This window comes from Dreissena polymorpha, chromosome 2 (genome assembly GCF_020536995.1).
Source record: "Dreissena polymorpha isolate Duluth1 chromosome 2, UMN_Dpol_1.0, whole genome shotgun sequence".
Classification (NCBI taxonomy): Eukaryota; Metazoa; Mollusca; class Bivalvia; order Myida; family Dreissenidae; genus Dreissena; species Dreissena polymorpha.
Genome location: NC_068356.1, coordinates 120,768,959 through 120,791,558, shown reverse-complemented (window position 1 = coordinate 120,791,558; position 22,600 = coordinate 120,768,959). Strand labels below are relative to the sequence as shown.

At 35.1% G+C, this 22,600-nt stretch overlaps 1 protein-coding gene across 3 annotated transcripts; it reads right to left on the bottom strand.

The window, feature by feature from the left end:
- Window positions 1-620: 620 nt before the first annotated feature.
- Window positions 621-22,036, bottom strand: LOC127868763 (outer mitochondrial transmembrane helix translocase-like). 3 transcript variants are annotated; one of them, XM_052410814.1, is made up of 11 exons: window positions 21,899-22,036; window positions 21,216-21,385; window positions 20,120-20,161; window positions 19,439-19,616; window positions 19,010-19,078; window positions 17,751-17,839; window positions 17,269-17,311; window positions 14,930-15,126; window positions 13,114-13,164; window positions 6,103-6,251; window positions 621-1,320 (listed from the first exon to the last, which is right to left on the bottom strand). In XM_052410814.1, the coding sequence occupies exons 1-11, from the start codon at window positions 21,957-21,959 to the stop codon at window positions 1,200-1,202; spliced, it is 1,170 nt and encodes a 389-aa protein (XP_052266774.1). In that variant the 5' UTR covers window positions 21,960-22,036; the 3' UTR covers window positions 621-1,199. The 3 variants fall into 3 exon arrangements, with proteins under 3 accessions (XP_052266774.1, XP_052266773.1, XP_052266772.1); XM_052410813.1 differs by having other exon boundaries at window positions 21,216-21,696; window positions 21,899-22,013; XM_052410812.1 differs by lacking the exon at window positions 21,899-22,036 and having other exon boundaries at window positions 21,216-21,851.
- Between the last annotated feature and the right edge of the window lie 564 nt (window positions 22,037-22,600).

Sequence of the window (22,600 nt, the reverse complement as noted above, 5' to 3'; positions counted from 1 at the left end):
CCATGTGGCTAGGCTATCATAATGTGGTTGATTATGAAGGCAGGGATTTGATCCAGCTATGCTGATTCCAGTCAAATTTCTGCGCGGAGGTTGAATGTCTAGATGAGATCAGTTGTTGAGTTGATGTCGTAGATAAGGGAGATAACGTTGACTCTCAAAACCAAAGAAATCACTGGGTGTTAATGTCCAAAAGATGTTAAATTGTGCTGTTTTCTGTGTATTTTAATTCCTGTAATGAGCTGCATGTAACATTTGAATGCCGTGAATACAAAATGGAATTTAAGTATGTGATGTAAAATAAAAGAATTGCACTGACCTTTTTAGAAAACTTTAAAATGGAAGTGTGTGATGGGTTTGATGTAATATAGCTGCAGGGAAAAGCTCAGTATTACCATGTGGTAAATGCCCAACAATAAAGCTTGCAATGACCCCATACCCTTCTGCAACACTAGACATTGTCATTTGACTCAAGAAGAACGTTTTCCAACATTTAATAACATTAATTTATCATTATTAATTTGTAATATTCATCAGGTTTAATCCTGCAATTGCAATACATTCAGTCATTGTTGCATTCATTTTAAAGAATAGCTACCAACCAAATTTAAAACACCACCGTATTTACAAGCATTTTTTTATTATAGACAATATGTTTCCATTAAATTATTTTAAACAAAATATAACATTCATATAAATATTAAATTATAAAAAGCACATTTGAAACCTAGTTTCTGTTTGTCCACAAATGAAATTGCAGAGTGACTATTACCCATCAAATAATAACATTACAATATTTATATGTATAAATAAAGGATTTTCTCACAATTAAATAACCTGACAAATATTTATTTTTTACACTTCAAACTATATAATGAACATAAAATATCTGCATTTTATTTTTAAACAATATTTTTATCATGCAACAACACACAAACCATCAATTAAATAATAGCTCCATAAAATGTTGCCATAGATGTTATGTTATGCAATAGGGCAGACAACATTGACAAAATTTATTACAACCAGAGACTGTTTGTCTTAACTAATACTGATTCAATCTTTTTCTTCATTAATACAATTTTTAATCCTTTGCAAAAGTTATAAACTCATGGACTAGTGACCATTGCATGAAGATGAATGTATTGTCTCACAGAAAGGGAATGCATGTTAAAATGAAAAACACGGCTAAAGAGTCAGTCTTAATCTAGTTGTAGCTGTGATACAGATCCTGCCATGGTCTGTTTTGCTGTTCTAAGCTTGTTCACCCCAAACTCCAAGTCGTCTAAACTTATTTTGCGCATTTCACCTTGGACTAGATCACTGCAAACAGAAAACACATTTATTTGACTTGGATTGTTAAAACAATGTGCAGTGGCCACTGAATATAAAGCCTCTCGTGCAAATAATAAACAAATGTGCCTTGTTCTGAGAAAACTGGGCATAATGCATGTGGGTAGTGTTGTCCCAGATTAGCCTGTGCAGTCCGCACAGGCTAATCAGGGACGACACTTTCCGCTTTAATGGTATTTTTCATTTAAAGGAAGTCCCTTTTTACCGAAAATCTAGTTTAAGCGGAAAGTGTCGTCTCTGATTAGCCTGTGTGGACTGCACAGGCAAATCTCGGACGACACTTTACGCACATGCATTATGCCCAGTTTTCTCAGAACAAGACACAAAATATGAACTGCGTCATGCAAAAGTGGGTTTTATTCCTAATTCGAGGAGGGTTGCTCCAGAGTCTGGTCAGGAGCTATGCTGGCCGCTATAAAGCATGGAAAATGCATGGCTTCATGGTCTCATCAGCGGACAGAGAAGCTACTTAAAAGACTACCAGGATGGCTAATCTGAAGCTATGCTGGCTGTATATGGCATAAGCCCCATGTTTGCCTGACAGGTATATCAGTGTTGAAGTTGTCAATCAGAGGTAAGAAAGTTAAGACTTCCTGTTTTCAAAATTAATGCAAACCTTACTCCCTATGTGAATAATTAGTTTCGTAAACATGCCTTTTTCAATATCAATATCAGTATCAGTGTTTATTGTTTTTCTTTGGTGTTTCTCCTATGATATGATGCGATTTTCACGTTGACAGTGCGTTCCTAGTGGCGCATTTCAGTACAACCGAAAAGTCACTTGAGAGCAGTTATACATAACATTCTAAACACCTCAGATGCTGGATGGTCACAGTTCTTACTCCATATACCACGTGATGAATGGACATAATGGTCATACCTTGGAATTAAAAATGCTGTTGGTATATTTATCTTATTTTCCCCAAAAATAATGCGTATTTCAGTCACAGTACATTTGTCACAAGTATTTCTTTTAATAAGTTCATAACTGGAGATTATTGCTGCAATTTCAAAATGACTGTAAGAACCTCTATTTAAGCGATTAAAATACAACCAAAACAAGGGCTGTTTGTGAAACATGCATGCCCCCCATATGGGCTGTCCGTTGTAGTGGCAGCCATTGTGTGAATACGATTTTTGTCACTGTGACCTTGACCTTTGACCTAGTGACCTGAAAATCAATAGGGGTCATCTGCGGGTCACGATCAATGTACCTATGAAGTGTCATGATCCTAGGCAAAAGCGTTCTTGAGTTATCATCCGAAAATCATATTACTATTTCGGGTCACCGTGACCTTGACCTTTGACCTTGTGACCTCAAAATCAATAGGGGTCATCTGCAAGTCATGATCAATCTACCTATGAAGTTTCATGATCCTAGGCGTATGCGTTCTTGAGTTATCATCCAAAAACCATTTTACTATTTCGGGTCACCATGACCTTGACCTTTGACCTAGTGACCTCAAAATCAATAGGGGTCATCTGCGAGTCATGATCAATCTACCCATGAAGTTTCATGATCCTAGGCGTATGCGTTCTTGAGTTATCATCCGGAAACCATTTTACTATTTCGGGTCACCGTGACCTTGACCTTTGACCTAGTGACCTCAAAATCAATAGGGGTCATCTGCAAGTCATGATCAATCTACCCAAGAAGTTTCATGATCCTAGGCATATGCGTTTTTGAGTTATCATTCAAAAACCATTTTACTATTTCTGGTCACTGTGACCTTGACCTTTGACCTAGTGACCTCAAAATCAATAGGGGTCATCTGCGAGTCATGATCAATGTACCTATGAAGTTTCATGATCCTAGGCCCAAGGGTTCTTGAGTTATTGTCTGACAACCACCTGGTGGACGGACCGACAGACCGACCGACAGACCGACATGAGCAAAGCAATATACCCCCTCTTCTTCGAAGGGGGGCATAAATATAAGCATCTCTAGTGGCCAATGATTATCAACATAGAAACACTATGCTAACTTTAAAAATAACTTGCAGGCATGTTTTGAACCAATGTATGGCATTTATGATAGAACACATATATTTTTAAAAGATTGCTGAGCATTTCTCGCAACAACATTCAGTACTGAAGAAGTATTAAATGTCACACTTTTTAATCTATGAATCCTGTGCACTTGCAATATTATACTGAACTGCAACTTATAACATTCATTAAAACAATTATAGATAGCACGTAGTTGCAAATATACAAGAATAAACACAGCGTCACGCTGCCATGGAAATGGTACTTAGCTTTGCCATAATATGCACTAAACAAGAGATGTGTTTTTTAGAAACAAAATGTCCCCTATTGCACTGCTTTGAAGCAATATATTTGACCTTTCACCTTGAAGGATGACCTTGACCTTTCACCACTCAAAATATGCATATCCATGAGATACACATGCATGCCAAATATCAAGCTGCTATCTTCAATAATGCAAAAGTTATTGCAAAACTTTTACCAAGGTTAAAGTTTTGGGACAAACACAATGAATGACAGACAGACAGGCCAAAAACAATATGCCCCAACTTTCGATCTGGGGACATAAACAAGTTTTTAAAATGAATGCAACTGACAAACATTATTTCATTTCATATTATAGAATCTGCTTCAGGTATCCTCTATTTCCTTGATTATGCAGTAACTTCTATTATTCTGGCTTATAATATTTTTGGTCAACAAATAATAGCCAAGGAAGCTGCTTTTGTCATACCTCAGCCTGGCAACAACGGTGTTAAGTACATGTATACCAAGTTATATCAAAGTTTTATAAGTTCTTCAATAGAAGTTCCAATATTCAATATAAACGGACAAACAGACAACAGACAAATGGACAAACGGAAAAGACATCAGATGTCAAATATCTAGTCCCTTCTGGGTCCTGAAAAAGAAACTTCTAAACTATATATGCTTAAATGTTCTTCCATTTTCACAAGAACAATTTTTGTCACATCAAACAAATGAGATGAGTCATGGAAAACTGAGTGCATGTACAGAAATGTAACTTATGATCAGTATGTGCAGATGGTTAAGTCTGATCTGAACAAGAGATGTGTTCGTCAGAAAAACAGGCCCTCTATCGCGCCGCTTTGAAATAACAAGAGGGCCAAGATGGCCCTAGTTCGCTCACCTGAGAGTCGGTTCATTCAATCTTTACCAAACGTCAACCTTGACCTAGATATTGTCCAGACAAACATCCTGGTCAAGTTTCATCATTATTGAACCAAAACTCTGGCATATGGAGTGTTTTTGTAAGATTTGACCTGGTGGCCTATATTTTGAGTTGACCCCCCCCCCCCTACCAAACATCAAACTTTGCTCACAAAAATAAATATTATGACCAAGATTCATAAAATCTGAAACAAAATTGTGACCTCTAGAGTGTTTACATGGATTTTGTATAATATAATGAAAATTTGGAAAATCTAAGGGCAATAATTATGGCATTATGTGATATATATAAAACCAATCTTCGTACCAAGTATCATGATGATTGGGACAAAAATGTGATTTCTAGAGTGTTCACAAGCTTTTTTTACTATATAAATATAAGAAAACTGTCCCCCCCCCCCTCGGCAGCCATGTTATTCAACTGACAGACCAGAACCATTTTCGAACATATCAAGGAAACATATGTTCTGACCAATTTTCATGAAAATTGGGCCAAAAATGTGACTTCTAGAGTGTTCACATGTTTTCACTATATACATATAGAAAAAAATGCCCCGCCCACTGGCGGCCATGTTTTTTCACCGAACTGGACCATTTTCGAACTCTTCCGAGATATCAATAAAACCAATGTTTTGACCAACTTTCATGATGATTGGGCAAAAATTGTGACTTCTAGAGTGTTTACAAGGTTTCTCTATAGCCAAATAAGGAAAACTGCCCCGCCCACTGGTGGCCATGTTTTTCAACGGACCAGAACCACTTTTGAACTCGACAAACATATCATTAAGGCAAACATTTTGACAAAGTTACATGAAGATTGGGCATAAAATGTGACTTCTACAGTGTTTACAAGGTTTTTCTTTTTTTTGACCTAGTTTTTGACCCAGTATGACCCAGTTTCGAACTTGATCGATATCATTGGGACAAATGTTCTGACCAAGTTTCATGAAGATCGGACATGAAATGTGGCCTCTATAGTGTTTACAAACCAAATGTGGACGACAGACGGACGGACGGACGGAAGACGGACAAAGACCGGTCACAAAAGCTCACCTGAGCAATCAGGTGAGCTAAAAAAAAACTTTATTTTTTACCTTTGACCTTGAAGGATGACCTTGACCTTGAACTTCCACCACTCAAAATGTGTAGCTTCATGAGATACACATGCATGCAAATTATGCTAAATATCAAGTTGCTATCTTCAATATTGCAAAAGTTATGGCCAACGTTAGTGTCTTTTTCGGACAGACGGACAGACTGACATACTGACTGACATACTGACAGACAGTTCAACTGCTATATGCCACCCTACCGTGGGCATAAAAAGCATTGATGATAAACTTTTCTGATACTGATATTTTTTGTTTTAAGTTTACAATAGCCTTTACAGCGTATTAACTATAAATCCACCATATGCCTAAAGAACAGACTTGGATAACTGGCTTATCAAAGAAGAGACTTTATTGAATTTCTATGACTCCCATTACAAGAATTACTTATTCTGATTAATGGCGTCTCAAAAACAGCGTTAATATTTTAAATACATGTATCTATATGACATTATTTCCTCACCAGTATTCATTTCCATACTGCTGCCGTGCGTCTGCCACATAGCTGTGTATCCTATTGAGGGCGGCTACCCTGCACACCTCACGTAGATCACTACCAGAGAACCCATCCGTGAGGTCGCCTAGTCTGGTGTAGTCGATGTTTGCATCCACCTGGGAACACAAATTGGGTTGTCAAGACTATTTAAAATTATCCCCTGTGTAGGCTAAAGAAGTTTTATATGTCAATTAAAAAAATTATATTCAGTATTAATTTTAGGAATTATTTTAAAGATTGCCATCATTGACTGTTAATTACTCCAACAGTTTAAACAAAACTAAATCTGTTCATTTAACAAGAGACCCAAACAATTATTTTGATAGATAAAGGTTGCTTAGAGACTTAGACAAGTAGGGAAATGTTAATGGCCCCAAACTGCTTCAATATTAGGAACTTGCATTCTTTTTCTGAAATTCAGAGGTTTGCAAGTGACTGCTGAAAGGAATTAAGTTGATCACTAATGAAGCTTTCAGACTCGATTTTTTAAATAAACTTTGAATTTCACATATGCTGTAATAACGCCACTTATATGAATTTGTAAAGAAGCCCTGGTCGTAACAGCTATCATGGTGAAGCCACATGCAGTAATTAGTAACAAGTTGTAACATAAAAACCGTCGGAGACAGGTGATGCTCCCCAAAGTTTTTTTTGGTCACAATATTGCACTATATATTCAGATAAAAGGAAACGTCTTGAGGGGCATAACTTTAGACAAAATAATACCATGGATGGGTTAGCAACTTAAAAATTTCAAAGGGCCATAACTCTCTAAATAAATAATCAAACCAGAACCCACAAATAACATGTGCATCTCTTCAAGGTAGTTAAGCTTCCCATAAAGCTTCATTGAATTCCAGTCAGTAGTTGGGGATAAATAGCCCAGACAAGAATTGCACTATATGTACAGTTTATAGAAAATTTCAAAGGGCCATTACTCTGTGAAATATCATTCCACCATAACCGGCTGATAATATGCACATCTCCTGTTGGTAGTGAAGCTTCCCATAAAGTTTCATTGAATTCCTGTAATAAATTGCTGAGGAATAGCTCCGACAAGAATTGCACTATATGTACAATGGAAAATTTCAAAGGGCCATAACTCTGTGAAAAATTATCTGACAAGAAACGTCTGATGGCATCACAATCGAATTTTATAAAATATTCTGGAATGATATAAAAACACATCTAATCAATTCACTTAACTATTCATTTAACAACGAAAACTTAACTACGCTACAAAAACAAGGTATTATATCACTTATTCCAAAACCGGGAAAAAACTCAGAATCCTTATCAAACTGGCGCCCGATAAGTTTACTAAACAATGATTATAAAATTGCAACTAAAAGTATAGCAAACAGAATAAAAAAAATATTACCATCAATCATTTCAAAATCTCAATCTGGTTTCATAAAAGGACGTTACATTGGTGAAAACGTTCGTCTAATCCAAGAATGCATAAACTATTTCAACAATTCAAATACTCCTGGTCTAATATTCTTTGCAGACTTTGAAAAGGCATTCGATTCGCTTGATCACTCATTTATGTTCTCTTGCTTAGAAAATATGAACTTTGGTGAAAGTCTCATTCAATGGGTCAAACTATTCTATACCGATATTAACAGTATAATCATTAACAATGGCTTCTTTTCAAACAGTTTTAATATCGAACGAGGGGTTCGACAAGGATGTCCACTCTCATCATCGCTATTTATTATTTGCATCGAGTACCTATCACATCACATCCAATCAAATAAACACATAAAAGGCATATCACTAGAACCTGACGAAGAAATCAAACAATCCCTATTTGCTGATGATGCAACTTATCGTTTAAATAACAATTACGATTCTTTCCATAACCTAATAGAGTCGCTAACCCTTTACGGAATGACATCGGGTCTTAAACTAAACAAAAGTAAATGTACTGTGCTACGAGTAGGTAAATTAAAACAAAGTAATGTTCAATATAAAAAAGAAATGAAATTTAATTGGACATCCGATGAAGCCACAACGTTAGGAATTACATTCACAAATAATGAAAAGGATACAGTTCTTAAAAACATACTACCTAAATTACAGAATTTTAAAAACTGCTTAAAATCATGGCATCATCGTAAACTTACACTAATCGGAAAAAACACAGTATTGAAAACGTTTGCACTTCCTAAATTAATATATGTATTAACAGTTCTCCCAAATCCACCAAATGATGTTATTAACGATATAAAATCAGCAATATTTAATTTCATATGGGACGGTAAGCCTGATAAAATAAAAAGAACTCAGTTAATTCAATCTGTAGAAAATGGAGGTATCCAATTAACGAACATTGACTCATTCTTAAATGCAATCAAATGCAGCTGGGTTAAACGATACCTAGATAATACCAATACGAGTAAATGGAAATTATTCTACCAGAAAATCCTAAAAAAAAATGGTGACTCCTTACTCTTTGAATGTAACATCAGCAATACTATCTTACATGAAATTGCAAACGAAAACATATTTCTGTCTGATGTTCTATCAGTGTGGAGTGATGTCACTCATAACTTAGAAACCCAAACCAGCAGTAAAACAATTTTATGGAACAATAAAGAAATAACTTCAAACAATAAGACGTTTTTCTATAAAGACTGGTTTGAACGAAGCATTAAATATGTTGACCAATTACATGTATATGACTACAGAATTAAGGATTTCTACTCTTTTGATAATATATGCTACATATATGGGATATCTTCAAATAATTTTCTGAAATACTACACACTAATCAAAAGAATACCCATACATACATAATCTGAAATCAATACAAATAATACACCATGTACTCAAACAACATTTGTAGAAAACATACTTGGAAGAAAAAACAAAAAAAACAAGAGCACCGCCTTGCGGGTGCAGACCGCTCATCTATTTTCTTTTTAAAGGTGAAGGGACTCTCATTTTCAATCACAAAGGAGGGAGGGGTGGAGTGAAGAGGGGTGCATTGTGTGGGGGTGTGGACATTTATTACATTATGTTCCAAAAATGCAAAAAAAAGGAAAAAAAAAATTCGAGGGGTGGTGGGGGGTGGGGGTTGGGGATTCTTGGGTGCGATGGTTGGAGGGTATTTCAAACATAAAATAATAAAAATAAATATTTGTGTTTTTTAACCGTTTCAAAAAAAAAAATTGGGGGGGGGTGAGGTGGGGGGGGGGGGGGGGGGGGTATAGTGTGAGGGTGTGGTGGTAATTTGTGAGATGATCTTAAAAAAAAATATTAAAAAAAAAAAAAAATTAGGGGGGGGGGGGATTCGGGTGGGGGGTGGGGGGAGGGGGGTTGGGGGGGGGGGGGATTCTTGGGTGCGATGGTTGGACGGTATTTCAAACATAAAATAATCAAAATAAATAGTTTTGTTTTTTAAGTTTAAAAAAAAAATTGGGGGAGGGGGTGGGGTGGGGGGGGGGGGGTATAGTGTGAGGGTGTGGTGGTCATTTGTGAGATGATCTTAAAAAAAAAAAAAAAAAAAAAAAAAAAAAAAAATAGGGGGGGGGATTCGGGGGGGGGGGGAGGGGGGGGGGGGGGGGGCACGGGCGATGGTTTGGGGGGAGTCTATTGTGGTATGTCAGGTAAGAGTAGTTTTGTCAAAGTATCAATCAAATCTAATCATAAATAAAGAAGTTATTGCAATTTTAGCAAAATTTAATAATTTGACCTTGAGAGTCAAGGTCATTCAAAGGTCAAGGTAAAATTCAACTTGCCAGGTACAGTAACCTCATGATAGCATGAAAGTATTTAAAGTTTGAAAGCAATAGCCTTGATACTTAAGAAGTAAAATGGAAGGAAACACATAATTTAACCATATATTCAAAGTTACTAAGTCAAAAAAGGGCCATAATTCCATAAAAATGACATCCAGAGTTATGCAACTTGTCCTTTTACTGTACCCTTATGACAGTTTGCGAGTGTTCCAAGTATGAAAGCAATATCTATGATACTTTAGGGGTAAAGTGGACCAAAACACAAAACTTAACCAAACTTTCAATTTTCTAAGTATAAAGGGCCCATAATTCCGTCCAAATGCCAGTCAGAGTTACATAACTTTGCCTGCACAGTCCCCTTACGATAGTTAATAAGTGTTGCAAGTATGAAAGCAATAGCTTTGATACTGTAGGAATAAAGTGGACCTAAACACAAAACATAACCAAATTTTCAATTTTCTAAGTATAAAAGGGGCACATAATTCTGTCAAAATGCCAGTCAGAGTTACATTACTTGCCTGCACAGTCCCCTTATGATAGTTAGTAAGTGTTTCAAGTATGAAAGCAATAGCTTTGATACTTAAGGAATAAAATGGACCTAAACACAAAACTTAACCAAAATTTTCAATTTTCTAAGTATAAAAAGGGCACATAATTCTGTCAAAATGCATGCCAGAGTTATATAACTTTGCCTGCCCAGTCCCCTCATGATAGTAAGTAAGTGTACCAAGTTTGAATGCAATAGCATTGATACTTTCTGAAAAAAGTGGACCTAAACGCAAAACTTAACCAAAATTTTCAAATTTCTAAGTATAAAAAGGGCACATAATTCAGTCAAAATGCACGCCAGAGTTATCTAACTTTGCCTGCCCAGTCCCCTCATGATAGTTAGTAAGTGTACCAAGTTTGAATGCAATAGCATTGATACTTTCTGAGAAAAGTGGACCTAAACGCAAAACTTAACCGGACGCCGACGCCGACGCCAAGGTGATGACAATAGCTCATAATTTTTTTTCAAAAAATAGATGAGCTAATAAAATATTTTACAAAATACAAATTAAAAACCCTACAGAAAACTCCAAAATCCAAAATAAATGGCAAGTCCTTTTTGGAGAAAATGAACTTAATTGGAAACACATATTTACCATGCCATATAAAGCAACTATTGAAAGCACACTGAGAAATTTTCAATACAAATACATCCATAGAATTATAGCTACAAATAAATATCTCTTTAAATGCAAATTATCTAACTCAAATCTGTGTGACTTCTGCAGTGAAAACATTGAAACTATAGAACATCTTTTTTGGGAGTGCAAACACATCCAGCCTATTTGGAATCAATTAATATCTTTTCTTTAACAACATCAACTAAACGTTAAACTATCTTTCTTAAATGTAAGTTTCGGAATTAACTCATTGAAATCAATAGACTGTAATAATATTGTGAATTTTATGGTTATATTGATGAAATATTTTATCTTAAACATGAAGTACAAAAAACAAGTACCAAATTTTAATTGTTTTGTCCACAGTCTTAAACAAAAAATCCAGATTGAGAAAGAAATAGCCCTCAGTAAAGACACATTACAAATCTTTGAAAAAAAATGGAATCGGATTAAATTCTCATAATGTTTTGTCCACTTATATACATTTCACTCTAATGTTAGTTTATCTCTCTAAAATAGTTTTGTTTATTTATTTTTTTATTTTTTTTATTTTTATTTTTCAATCTGACAAGATCATTGTGAATACACAACAGAACACACAAGTCCAGTATGCTTTCTCCCGACTTTATACAACTCATCATTTTTCATAACTATTCCTCTGTTGTTCTTTTCTTTTCTCTCATTTTTTTTAAATATATTAGCATATCTTGTATAACATGTCTGAACTTTATTGCTTTGTACAATCACTATGTTGTATGATCATATACATGTTTACATTGTATGTATGATATTGAATAAAAAAAAAAAAAAAGAAACGTCTGATAATATGCACATCTCCTCTTGGTAGTGAAGCATCCCATAAAGTTTCATTGAATTCGGGTCATCAGTTGCTGAGAAATAGCCCGGACAAGAATTGCACTATATGTACAGTTAATGGAAAATTTCAAAGGGCCATAACTCTGTGAAAAATCATCCGACCAGAACCGGCTGATAATATGCACATCTCCTTTTGGTAGTGAAGCTTCCCAGAAAGTTTCATTGAATTCCGGTCATTAGTTGCTGAGAAATAGCCCAGACAAGAATTGCACTATATGTACAGTTAATGGAAAATTCAAAGGGCCATAACTCTGTGATAAATTATCCGACCAGAACCCGCTGATAATATGCACTTCTCCATTTGGTAGTGAAGCTTCCCATAAAGTTTCATTGAATTCCAGTCATTAGTTGCTGAGAAATAGCCCGAACAAGAATTGCACTATATGTACAGTTAATAGAAAATTTCAAAGGGCCATAACTCTGTGAAAAATCATCCGACCAGAACCCGCTGATAATATGCACTTCTCCTGTTGGTAGTGAAGCTTCCCATAAAGTTTCATTGAATTCCGGTCATTAGTTGCTGAGAAATAGCCCGGACAAAAATTGTGCACGGATGGACAGACAAGACGCACGGACAGACAAAGCGGGGACTATATGCTTCCCCCAAAATAAATTTTGGGGGTGCATAACAATACAAAATTGGACCCTTAGGCATGACCAGTTTTAACTCATGGGCATTACTTTAATGCAGATTGAAGAAAATTGTTGTGGACTCCATGTAATGTATATAAACAATTTTTTTTATGGAAATGGGTTTACTTAGATATAAAGGTAACTCCAAACTCTTTTTTTTATTTAATTTCGACAATGCTAGGACTTAAAAAACTTTGCATTCAGCAATTTTTTAAGTGAAGCGGATTTGCTTATCAAAATCAAAGTCAATTTGCAGATTTGAGATTTACTCTGCTGATTTGTTCACAATGCAATTATATTTGCTGATTGGCTGACTATTTCTATTAATGATTTTGCATCTTCTGTCAATTATTTAAAAATAATGCAATGAATCTATGTTCCCTCTCCCTTGAATTTGTGTAATGCACATGGCTTTGTCATTCAAAATGTTTACTCCTTATTTGAAAGCAAATTTTTACTTTATTAATAAAACCAATCATTGCATTGCATTTTAATAATTGTTAGCTACATGATTTTTAACTAAAAGGGATGATCTTTAAATCAGTCTCTCTTACCTCTTCATTTTCCATTATCAAGGATAAAATGTCAGTTCTTTGTTGTCTAGCCTGAAAATACAGTTATTCAATTTGTCAAAAGCAGACCAAAACAAGGTCATGGACATAAATGTGCACCTGATGTAAACTAGAACTTTGTCACAGACGTGACATATACCCCCACATGCTGCATTGACGCAGAATATTTTGCATGCTGTCTTCACAAAACGAGAGAAGCTAAAATATGGCGATTTTTTAGAATTATTATGCCATTATCATTTATGGCCATTTTGACCTTTGAACTCGTGAATTCTTTAGCATGACACACCAAATGTGCAAAAATGATTTTAAAATCTCAAAATGAATGACAAAGTTATGGCCCGGACAAGCTCATTTATGGCCATTTTTGACCTTTGAACTCAAAGTGTGACCTTGACCTTGGAGATATCGAAGTAATTCTTTCACGCCACAAACCATCCACAAATATGCCAAACGATTTTAAAATCTAACAATCAATGACATAGGTATTGCCCGGACAAGCTCATTTATGGCCATTTTTGACCTTTGAACTCAAAGTGTGACCTTGACCTTGGAGATATCGACGTTAATTCTTTCGCGTGACACACAGTCCAATGATGGTAAACAAATGTTCCAAATGATTTTAAAATTGCACAATGAACGACATAGTTATGGCCCAGACAAGCTCATTTATGGCCATTTTTGACCTTTGAACTCAAAGTGTAACCTTGACCTTAGAGATATTGACGTAATTCTTTAGCGAGACAAACCGTCAAATGATGGTGAACACAAGCATTAAATGCTTTAAAAATCGTACAATGAACGACATAGTTATGGCCCGGACAAGCTCATTTATTGCCATTTTTTACCTTTGAACTCGAAGTCTGACCTTGACCTTGAAGATATCAACGTAAATCTTTCACGCGACATACCATTCAATGATGGTGAACTAATGTGCCAAATGATTTTAAAATCTCACAATGAACCACATAGTTATGGCCGGACAAGCTCATTTATGGCCATTTTTTACCTTTGAACTCAAAGTCTGACCTTGACCTTGAAGATATTGACGTAATTCTTTCGCACAACACACCGTCCAATGATGGTGAACAAATGTGCCAAATGATTTTAAAGTCTCACAATAAATGACAAAGTTATTGCCCGGACAAGCATTTGACCTTTTAACTTCAAGTGTGACCTTGACCTTGGAGATATTGACGTACTATTTTCGCATGACACACTGTCCCATGATGTTGAACAAATATACCAAGTCATTTTAAAATCAAACAATAAATGACATAGTTATGGTCCAGACAAACATTAGGTTTAAAACGCACTTAGTGACCCCGTGACCTAGTTTTTCATCCCATATTCAAACTTGAGCTAGAAATCGTCTAGATACAACTTGTAACCAAGTTTGGTGAAGATCGGATGAAATTTTGGGACAGACTGAGAGAAAACAAAAAGACTCCTATATAGCCCCCGTTATCAATGGTAATGGGGGTATAAAAATAAAAAAAAACTGAAATAGTGAACTTTGCAAAAAAATATAAATAAATGACAATTACTCTGAAGTGCCAAGCAAATTAAAATTTGCATCCCTTTTATTTCAACTAACATTTCATGAACTTTTGGTGAAGATTCAATGAAAACTGCACAAGTTATAGAGCAAGAAACATTTACTTGCAGTTTAAAAATAGAAATTGAAAGGGTAATAGAAAATATAAATACAGATTGCTAAGAATTATTAAAAAGCTAGGAAATTTCTATGTGCAAAGAAGGTAAAAAACTAAAAACAATTTGAGTTTAAAAAACCTACCGGCATGCCAATACGGAACATGCATGGCATACGCCTGAGAATGGCTGCGTCCACGTCCTGCGGTCGATTGCTGGCGCCCATTATCATCACCTGACAGCTGGGATCAGTACTCAGCCCATCCCAGAAACTCATGAACTGGGTCTTTATCATCAATGTCGCCTCATGGTCATTACCCGATCTGGAGCGCAGGAAAGAATCTGGAATAGGAAATAGTGTGTCTGAAATGTGCATTTTATTAACACAGCAGCTTAATTTATACTCAACTAAACGAGAAACTTTGGTATTGGCTTTAATTGCAGGGCTCAACATTAACAGTTGTCCTATTGCCCCTGGCAAGTAAAAGTTGTGTCCGGGCAATTTATTTTATAATCTAGTTGTCCGTCCAGGCAAGTGCAAAAAAGAACAAAGAGCATTAAATTTAGACTTTAATTAGACTTTAAATGCTGTTATCATTTTGTTAAATGTGCAAAAATAAAAAAGGTTTTGTGGTGTATCATTTTGATAGTTTAAAAAAAAAAATTGAGGTTTATAGTTAATGTTATATTTTATGTTTGGGCAAGTGGCGTTACGTTCAGGGCAAGTAGATTTTCTAAGCACTTGCCTGGCAGGGCAAGTTTGTTTTTAGGTTAATGTTGAGCCCTGAATTGTTAGGTTTGTGATGTACATAAAATAAATTACTGTGCATTTTGAAAAAAAACTTTAAAAACCTTCCTGATAAGATTTGATTTTTAAGATTCACTTTAGAAAACATATAAAATAATTTTAGTCAAGTATTGAGAAACGTCAACGAATATCTTCATTCAATCTTTGCGCGAGATTTTGTTTGATTGCATACAGATTGAACTTGTAACAAAATAGTGACAAATACCCCCTCCCCCATGATATAAATCATGTGTGCAAAACAACATAACATAAGGAACAGTGCCTGCAAGTTTCAATTTTGAAGGTTGAATATTTAAGAAGAATGTCTAAGGACCAGTTTGTGTCTACTGACAGACAGAAGTCCATGGTGATTCCAGTATTATTATGTATACCCTTTTATTTCATAATTGGAGGGGAGGGCGGTACAAACAAGGAACAAGAGGGCCATGATGGCCCTGAATCGCTCACCTGACTTACCAAATACAATCCCAACCCAGATTTCATCAAGATAAACATTCTGACCAAATTTCATAAAGATTGGATGAAAACTGTGACCTCTATTGTCTACACAAGGTTTTTCTATTATTTGACCTAGTGACCTAGTTTTTGACCCCAAGTGACCCAAATACAATCCCAACCCATATTTCATCAAGATAAACATTCTGATCAAATTTTATAAAGATTGGATGAAAACTGTGACCTCTTTTGTCTACACAAGGTTTTTCTATTATTTGACCTAGTGACCTAGTTTTTGACCCCCGATGACCCAAATACAATCCCAACCCAGATTTCATCAAGATAAACATTCTGACCAGATTTCATAAAGATTGGATGAGAACTGTGACCTCTACTGTCTACACAAACAAATTGTTGACGGTTTTTCAATTATTTGACCTAGTGACCTAGTTTTTGACCTCAGATGACCCAAATACAATCAAAACCCATATTTAATCAAGATAAACATTCTGACCAAATTTCATAAAGATTGGATGAAAACTGCTACCTCTATTGTCTACACAAGGTTTTTCTATTATTTGACCTAGTGACCTAGTTTTTGACCCCAGATGACCCAAATACAGTCCCAACCCAGATTTCATCAAAATAAACATTCTGACCAAATTTCATAAAGATTGGATGAAAACTGCGACCTCTATTGTCTACACAAGGTTTTTCTATTATATGACCTAGTTTTTTACCTAGTGACCCAGTTTTTGACTCCAGATGACCCAAATACAATCCCAACCCAGATTTCATCAATATAAACATTCTGACCAAATTTCATAAGGATTGGATGAAAACTGTGACCTCTACTGTCTACACAAACAAATTGTTGACGGACACACGCACGCTCACTGTTGACGGACACACGCACGCACACACGCACATATGGACGCTGGACATCACAGGGTTACATAAGCTCACCATGTCACTTCGTGACAGGTAAGCTAAAAAGCAAAGAAACATCAACAAATGTAATTTAATAGCTATCATTTATCACGGACTGTCTTGCGAAATACATTGAAATGACTGCTTTTCAGAATGTCAGTGTTTTTAAATGTCATTTTTTGCAATAATTTATACCAGGATAATTTTTTACAATCATAATGAAGTATTATTTTCTTAAACAATATAATATTAACATTCAGAGCAAACATGCTCCCATGGTCAGTAGCAATGCAATAAAGGTCGGCACATACCAATCTCATCTATGAATATAATTGATGGCTGTAGTTTTATTGCCTGCAAATAGAAACGTGGAACAGGATTAAAGAAATATAATTGAACAATAACTGTTACTGCATTTTTCCTATATTGTATTTGTGAGAAACCGATAGGATAAACAGAAAAAAACATTTTTAACAAACAAGATAATCTGACAGATAATAATGACTCAACTAAATGAAATTTGTTAATCATAATTCTTTTTACAATGATTATTAAATGTTATGCCATAAAGGACAGCATCACTATTACAAAACATGTAGATTGTGACACCTATTTACCTACACTTGTTCTAAGACTTTTTTTAAAGGTTTCAAAACAAATTTAATTTATCAAAGAAAATAATAACATTTAAAAAGTTATGATATTGTAATAGACATACAGTTTTATCCATTTATGTTTAACTTTTTGGAAAATGGAAAACCAACACAGTTATAAATCTTAAATAAATTCTCACCAATGAAAACACTGCTTCTGCTCTTTTCTGTGACTCGCCGTACCACTTATCAACCAGGGACGAGATCTGTAGATTAATAAACCTGGCACCTGAAGTTAAACATCATTTTCAGATGCAACATCTGTCACGGACGTTTAACTCTGGTTAACAACCGCCAGCATTTTAAGAACTAGTGAACAAAACTAGCTGATTAATGTCAATAATTTCAAAGTGGGGTACCTGTAGATTCAAGAAGTATCTTTCATAACAATTGTTGATTTCAAAAAGAGGCTTAATGATGTGCCCAATGTGTTGTCCCAGATAAGCCTGTGCAGTCCCCACAACCTTATTGGGGATGATACCTTCTGCCTAGAATCCTAGACTGGATTTTTGCTAAGAAAAGACTTCCTTTTAACAAGATGTGTTTGTGAAACACAATGTCCCCCTATATGATGTTTGACCTTGTAGGATGACCTTGACATTGTGAATGATGACCTTGACCATGACCTTTCACCACTCAAAATGTGCAGCTCCATGAGATACACATGCATGCCAAATATCAAGTTGCTATCTTCAATATTGCAAAAGTATTCATAAAATAAGCGATTTGGGCCACATATATTTGACCTCTGACCTTGAAGGATGACCTTGACCTTTCACCACTCAAAATGTGCAGCTCCATGAGATGCACATGCATGCCAAATATCAAGTTGCTATCTTCAATATTGCAAAAGTATTTATAAAATAAGCGATTTGGGCCACATATATTTGATCTCTGACCTTGAAGGATGACCTTGACCTTTCACCACTCAAAATGTGCAGCTCAATGAGATACACATGCATGCCAAATATCAAGTTGCTATCTTCAATATTGCAAAAGTATTCATAAAATGAGCGATTTTGGCCACATATATTTGACCTCTGACCTTGAAGGATGACCTTGACCTTGACCTTTCACCACTCAAAATGTGCAGCTTCATGAGATACACATGCATGCCAAATATGAAGTTGCTATCTTCAATATAGCAAAAGTTATTGCAAAATGTTAAAGTTGGCGCAAACAGACAGACCAACAGACAGACCAACAGACAGGGCAAAAACAATATGTCCCCCACTACTATAGTGGGGGACAGAACAAAAACATACCATAAAAGCAGAAAGTGTAGTCCCTGATTAGCTGAGCAGACTGCACTAATTTGGGAAAACACTTTACACACATGCATTAAAGCTATGTTTGCCCAGAGCAGTGCTCAAATTTAAGCTTTAAGGACCACACTTACCTGCAGCCTTTGCAGTTGCTTTTGCTATCATGGTCTTCCCACAACCTGGTGGTCCATACAGCAAAACACCTGATCAGATATGACATGATAAAAGTAATTACAGGTCCTACTTAAACAAGGAAATAATCAAAAGTTATATAAGAGGCATTAACAAGAGGTTTAAGGAATAAATATGTTATATACAGTTCATATTTGCTCTTCCCTGTGATAGCATATGCAATCTATAGCAGATTGAGTAATTTAAATATATTTGTATATTATTACATGAATTGACTTTGCAGGTTTTGTTGATTACATATTAAACTCTTGTTTATCATTTCTTCATCACATCACATAACATTTGACATTCAAAGTTCTAACTGGATGAAATTGCTGATTAGATTAGGCATTATAGAAAAGATTATCATGTATAAATTCCCTTGTGTTTACCTTTTGGTGGCTGTACTAAACAAGACCTCTGAAACAGGTCACGCCTTCTGAATGGAAAGATAACTGTATCTTGTATTTGATCAATGATCTCTTCCAGGCCGCCAATGTCTTCCCAGGAAACAGTCATGGCTGTAGGATCCACTAGGTTAGCAGCAATGCAAAGCTCATAATCTGTGAGCTGCAATGATCATTACAGGCACTGCTAAAAAAGTGGTATTGTAATATATTTCATTAGCATTTCACATGTCCCAGGTATGCCTTTTGGCCATTTAGCATTTCAAGCAGTTAATAACATACAATACTGCATTCTTTGAAGAGAATTAAACTAAATTGAGAAACAACCGTCACCCAAAGGTGCACAAAATGCACAATCAACCTAAACAAATGAGACAAAATTTAATATACCAAAACAAAGGTGCTCTTAATACAAAATGCTCTTTACTGACTCAACGTAACTGTTGCATAAATGTCTTTTAACTCTGATAAACCTTTGTTTTGTTATGATGTCAAAACAGAAGATTATGCAATGACTTTGTGATTTATTGAACAACAGTTGGCATTTTCTATAACAAATATAGGGAAGAGAAGGGTCACATATACTTATGCAGTAAAATGTAATTTATCACTGATATCTAACTATTGATGTACTATTGTGCACCAAGGTGTTTGTTTTATTATTACCTTCACATTGGTGACTCCCAGCCTCTGTAGCATTGCTTCTGCCTAGTAACAAAACATTCAACATTTTTTTTTAATTCAAATCAATACAGAAATGCTATAAAAAAAAATAGGAATTTATAAAAGTTAAAAATTAACAATAAAATATTTTTTTTAATTGGCAAATCAAATCTTGATCCAGGCAAAAATGTGAAATTCTCCCCATGCAATCTTGTTTACAGATCAGTCAACACCAACATTTTTCAACAGGTGATTGGCTAGTAGCAACATGATTGGACCCTGTAGAATCTTTGTTGTGTGCAACTATACAATAGATCAATCATACTGATTTAACAGTTACCAGTCAATTTGTGTTACCAGTCAATTTATGTGCATGGGCAAAAATTTATCATGACAGAGTTTATTTTCCTAAAATATAATATTTAAAAAAAAACAGCTTGATATTCTGAAATGTATTTGAAGGAGAAATTAATGTCTTGGTTGGGGTACAGGTGAACAACTAAAACTACATAAAATGCAAGGATGACCTTATTTGTTCAATTTGCAACCCTGCAGGGCGAGTTGTTTCAGATTGTTATACTCCTTTAGTCTATTAAATGCAAAATGCAAAGCATGACATGTTCCAAATCAATAAATAATGAATATTGATGGTAATTAAATCATGTACATACTATGTTTCACTGTGACCTTGAAATTCATTATTAATTACAGGAAGGCTAACAAAAAAAATTACCAACGCAAAAATGTTTATATAGCAGTGTTTCAAACATTATCACTTTAATATTCAATCAGAATATTGTTTCAATCATTAAATGTGCTATACATATTCAATTGAACATGCATATAATGTAACTATTCTATAACATATAACCACAGGAGTTTGAAATTCTATCCATAAAGATATAAAGCTAATCTAATGGCTAAATAAAGAAATACCCTTCATAGTATAAAGACTAGTCTTTATACTATATAGGGGAATTTTTTTTATTTTCAAATTTCAAACTCCTGTGATATAACTGATGTGATGCAATGAATGCTAACATTTGTTATAATATTTCAGCACTTGTTATTAGTCATTACAGAAATGAAAAAGACTAACTCTTTCTCTTGATTTCTGCTTCTCTTTTTTCGTGGGATCCATGGCATTGACCATGTAGTTTACACACCAGTAAGTTGCACCTATGGATGCTGCAAGACCCAGTAATGATGTAATGACTTTGGAAATGATTTCCCTTCGGGCCATTTCTTTTGATGTGTGAGTGGCAACATCTGATGGAACAGAATGGAAAATATTGTGAACTGTTTCGTCATCTGGTGTTATTCTATTGGCTTTCAGTCTTTTTAAAAGACTAGCAAAACTTTCTTTCACTTTATTAAAAAACAGCTCCATTTTAGTTTCCTCCATTTTTGTTGTTGTTGTTCTATGATCTCAAGGTTACATTATACTGAAACTAGAGTCTGTACTCTCTGCATAAATAAACACATTTTACACCGATGCATGTTTTCCCGTTAAGACGAGTGTTTTGTTTTATATTTTGGTGATATTGATAGGGTGATCATAGGTTGTCACTTCTTAATAACTGAAATATAATAAAGTTAAAGACTATAATAAAACGATGCGCTGACACGGGTTACACTTGAAGACGGCCGAAAAAAGAAGGGGCAATGACAGCTGATTTTGATTAGTGTCATGTTTATTCTTGCAAACTACATGACAAACTCTTTTTGTTTAAACGTTGTATTCATTTTTTGGTAAAATAAATAATTTATTTTCGCTTTTACATTGAATTATTGAAGAACAAGTATTCCAACATCGTGGGAGTTCTAACATCGTGGTATCCATTATTCTCGTGACCTCTCGTCGCGTGCGTTATTTTTCCGCGTGCGACTTCTGTCAAAAGTGACAGCGGTTTGTTTACATCTCATTTCCATTGTCTGAAATGTCTCTTTTCCATTGTCTGCAAAAAGGCAGTGAAACACCAAATTACGCTACATTTTTTTTATTCAGCAAAACAGTTCAACGCTAAATAGTTTGTGCATGATGTTCAAAAGATTTAAGTTACATTTAAAAGCGAATACGTTTGTTCGTAATATGTACGGTACCGACGGACTAATACATTTAAAACAAAAAGTCTATTTTTTCAGTTCTTTCCTTCTAGAAGTCTAGCCACGGCGTGAGAAAATAATATTTCAAATTGCATTCGTTAGCACACCTCATCCTTAACCACTCAAGATTATTTTAAAATCGAATTATTGTTCTTGACTATAAATAGTCTATAGTCTTTACTAAAATTCGAATATGGCCACAGTAAATAACACTGAAAATCGCACCATCGTTCATTTCTGAAAGTCAACTATGGCCACAGTATATGACTCTTAAAATAACACCATCGTTCATTACTCAAAGTCGACTATGGCCACAGTAAATGACTCTTAAAATGACACCATCGTTCATTACTAAAAGTCGACTATGGCCGCAGTAAA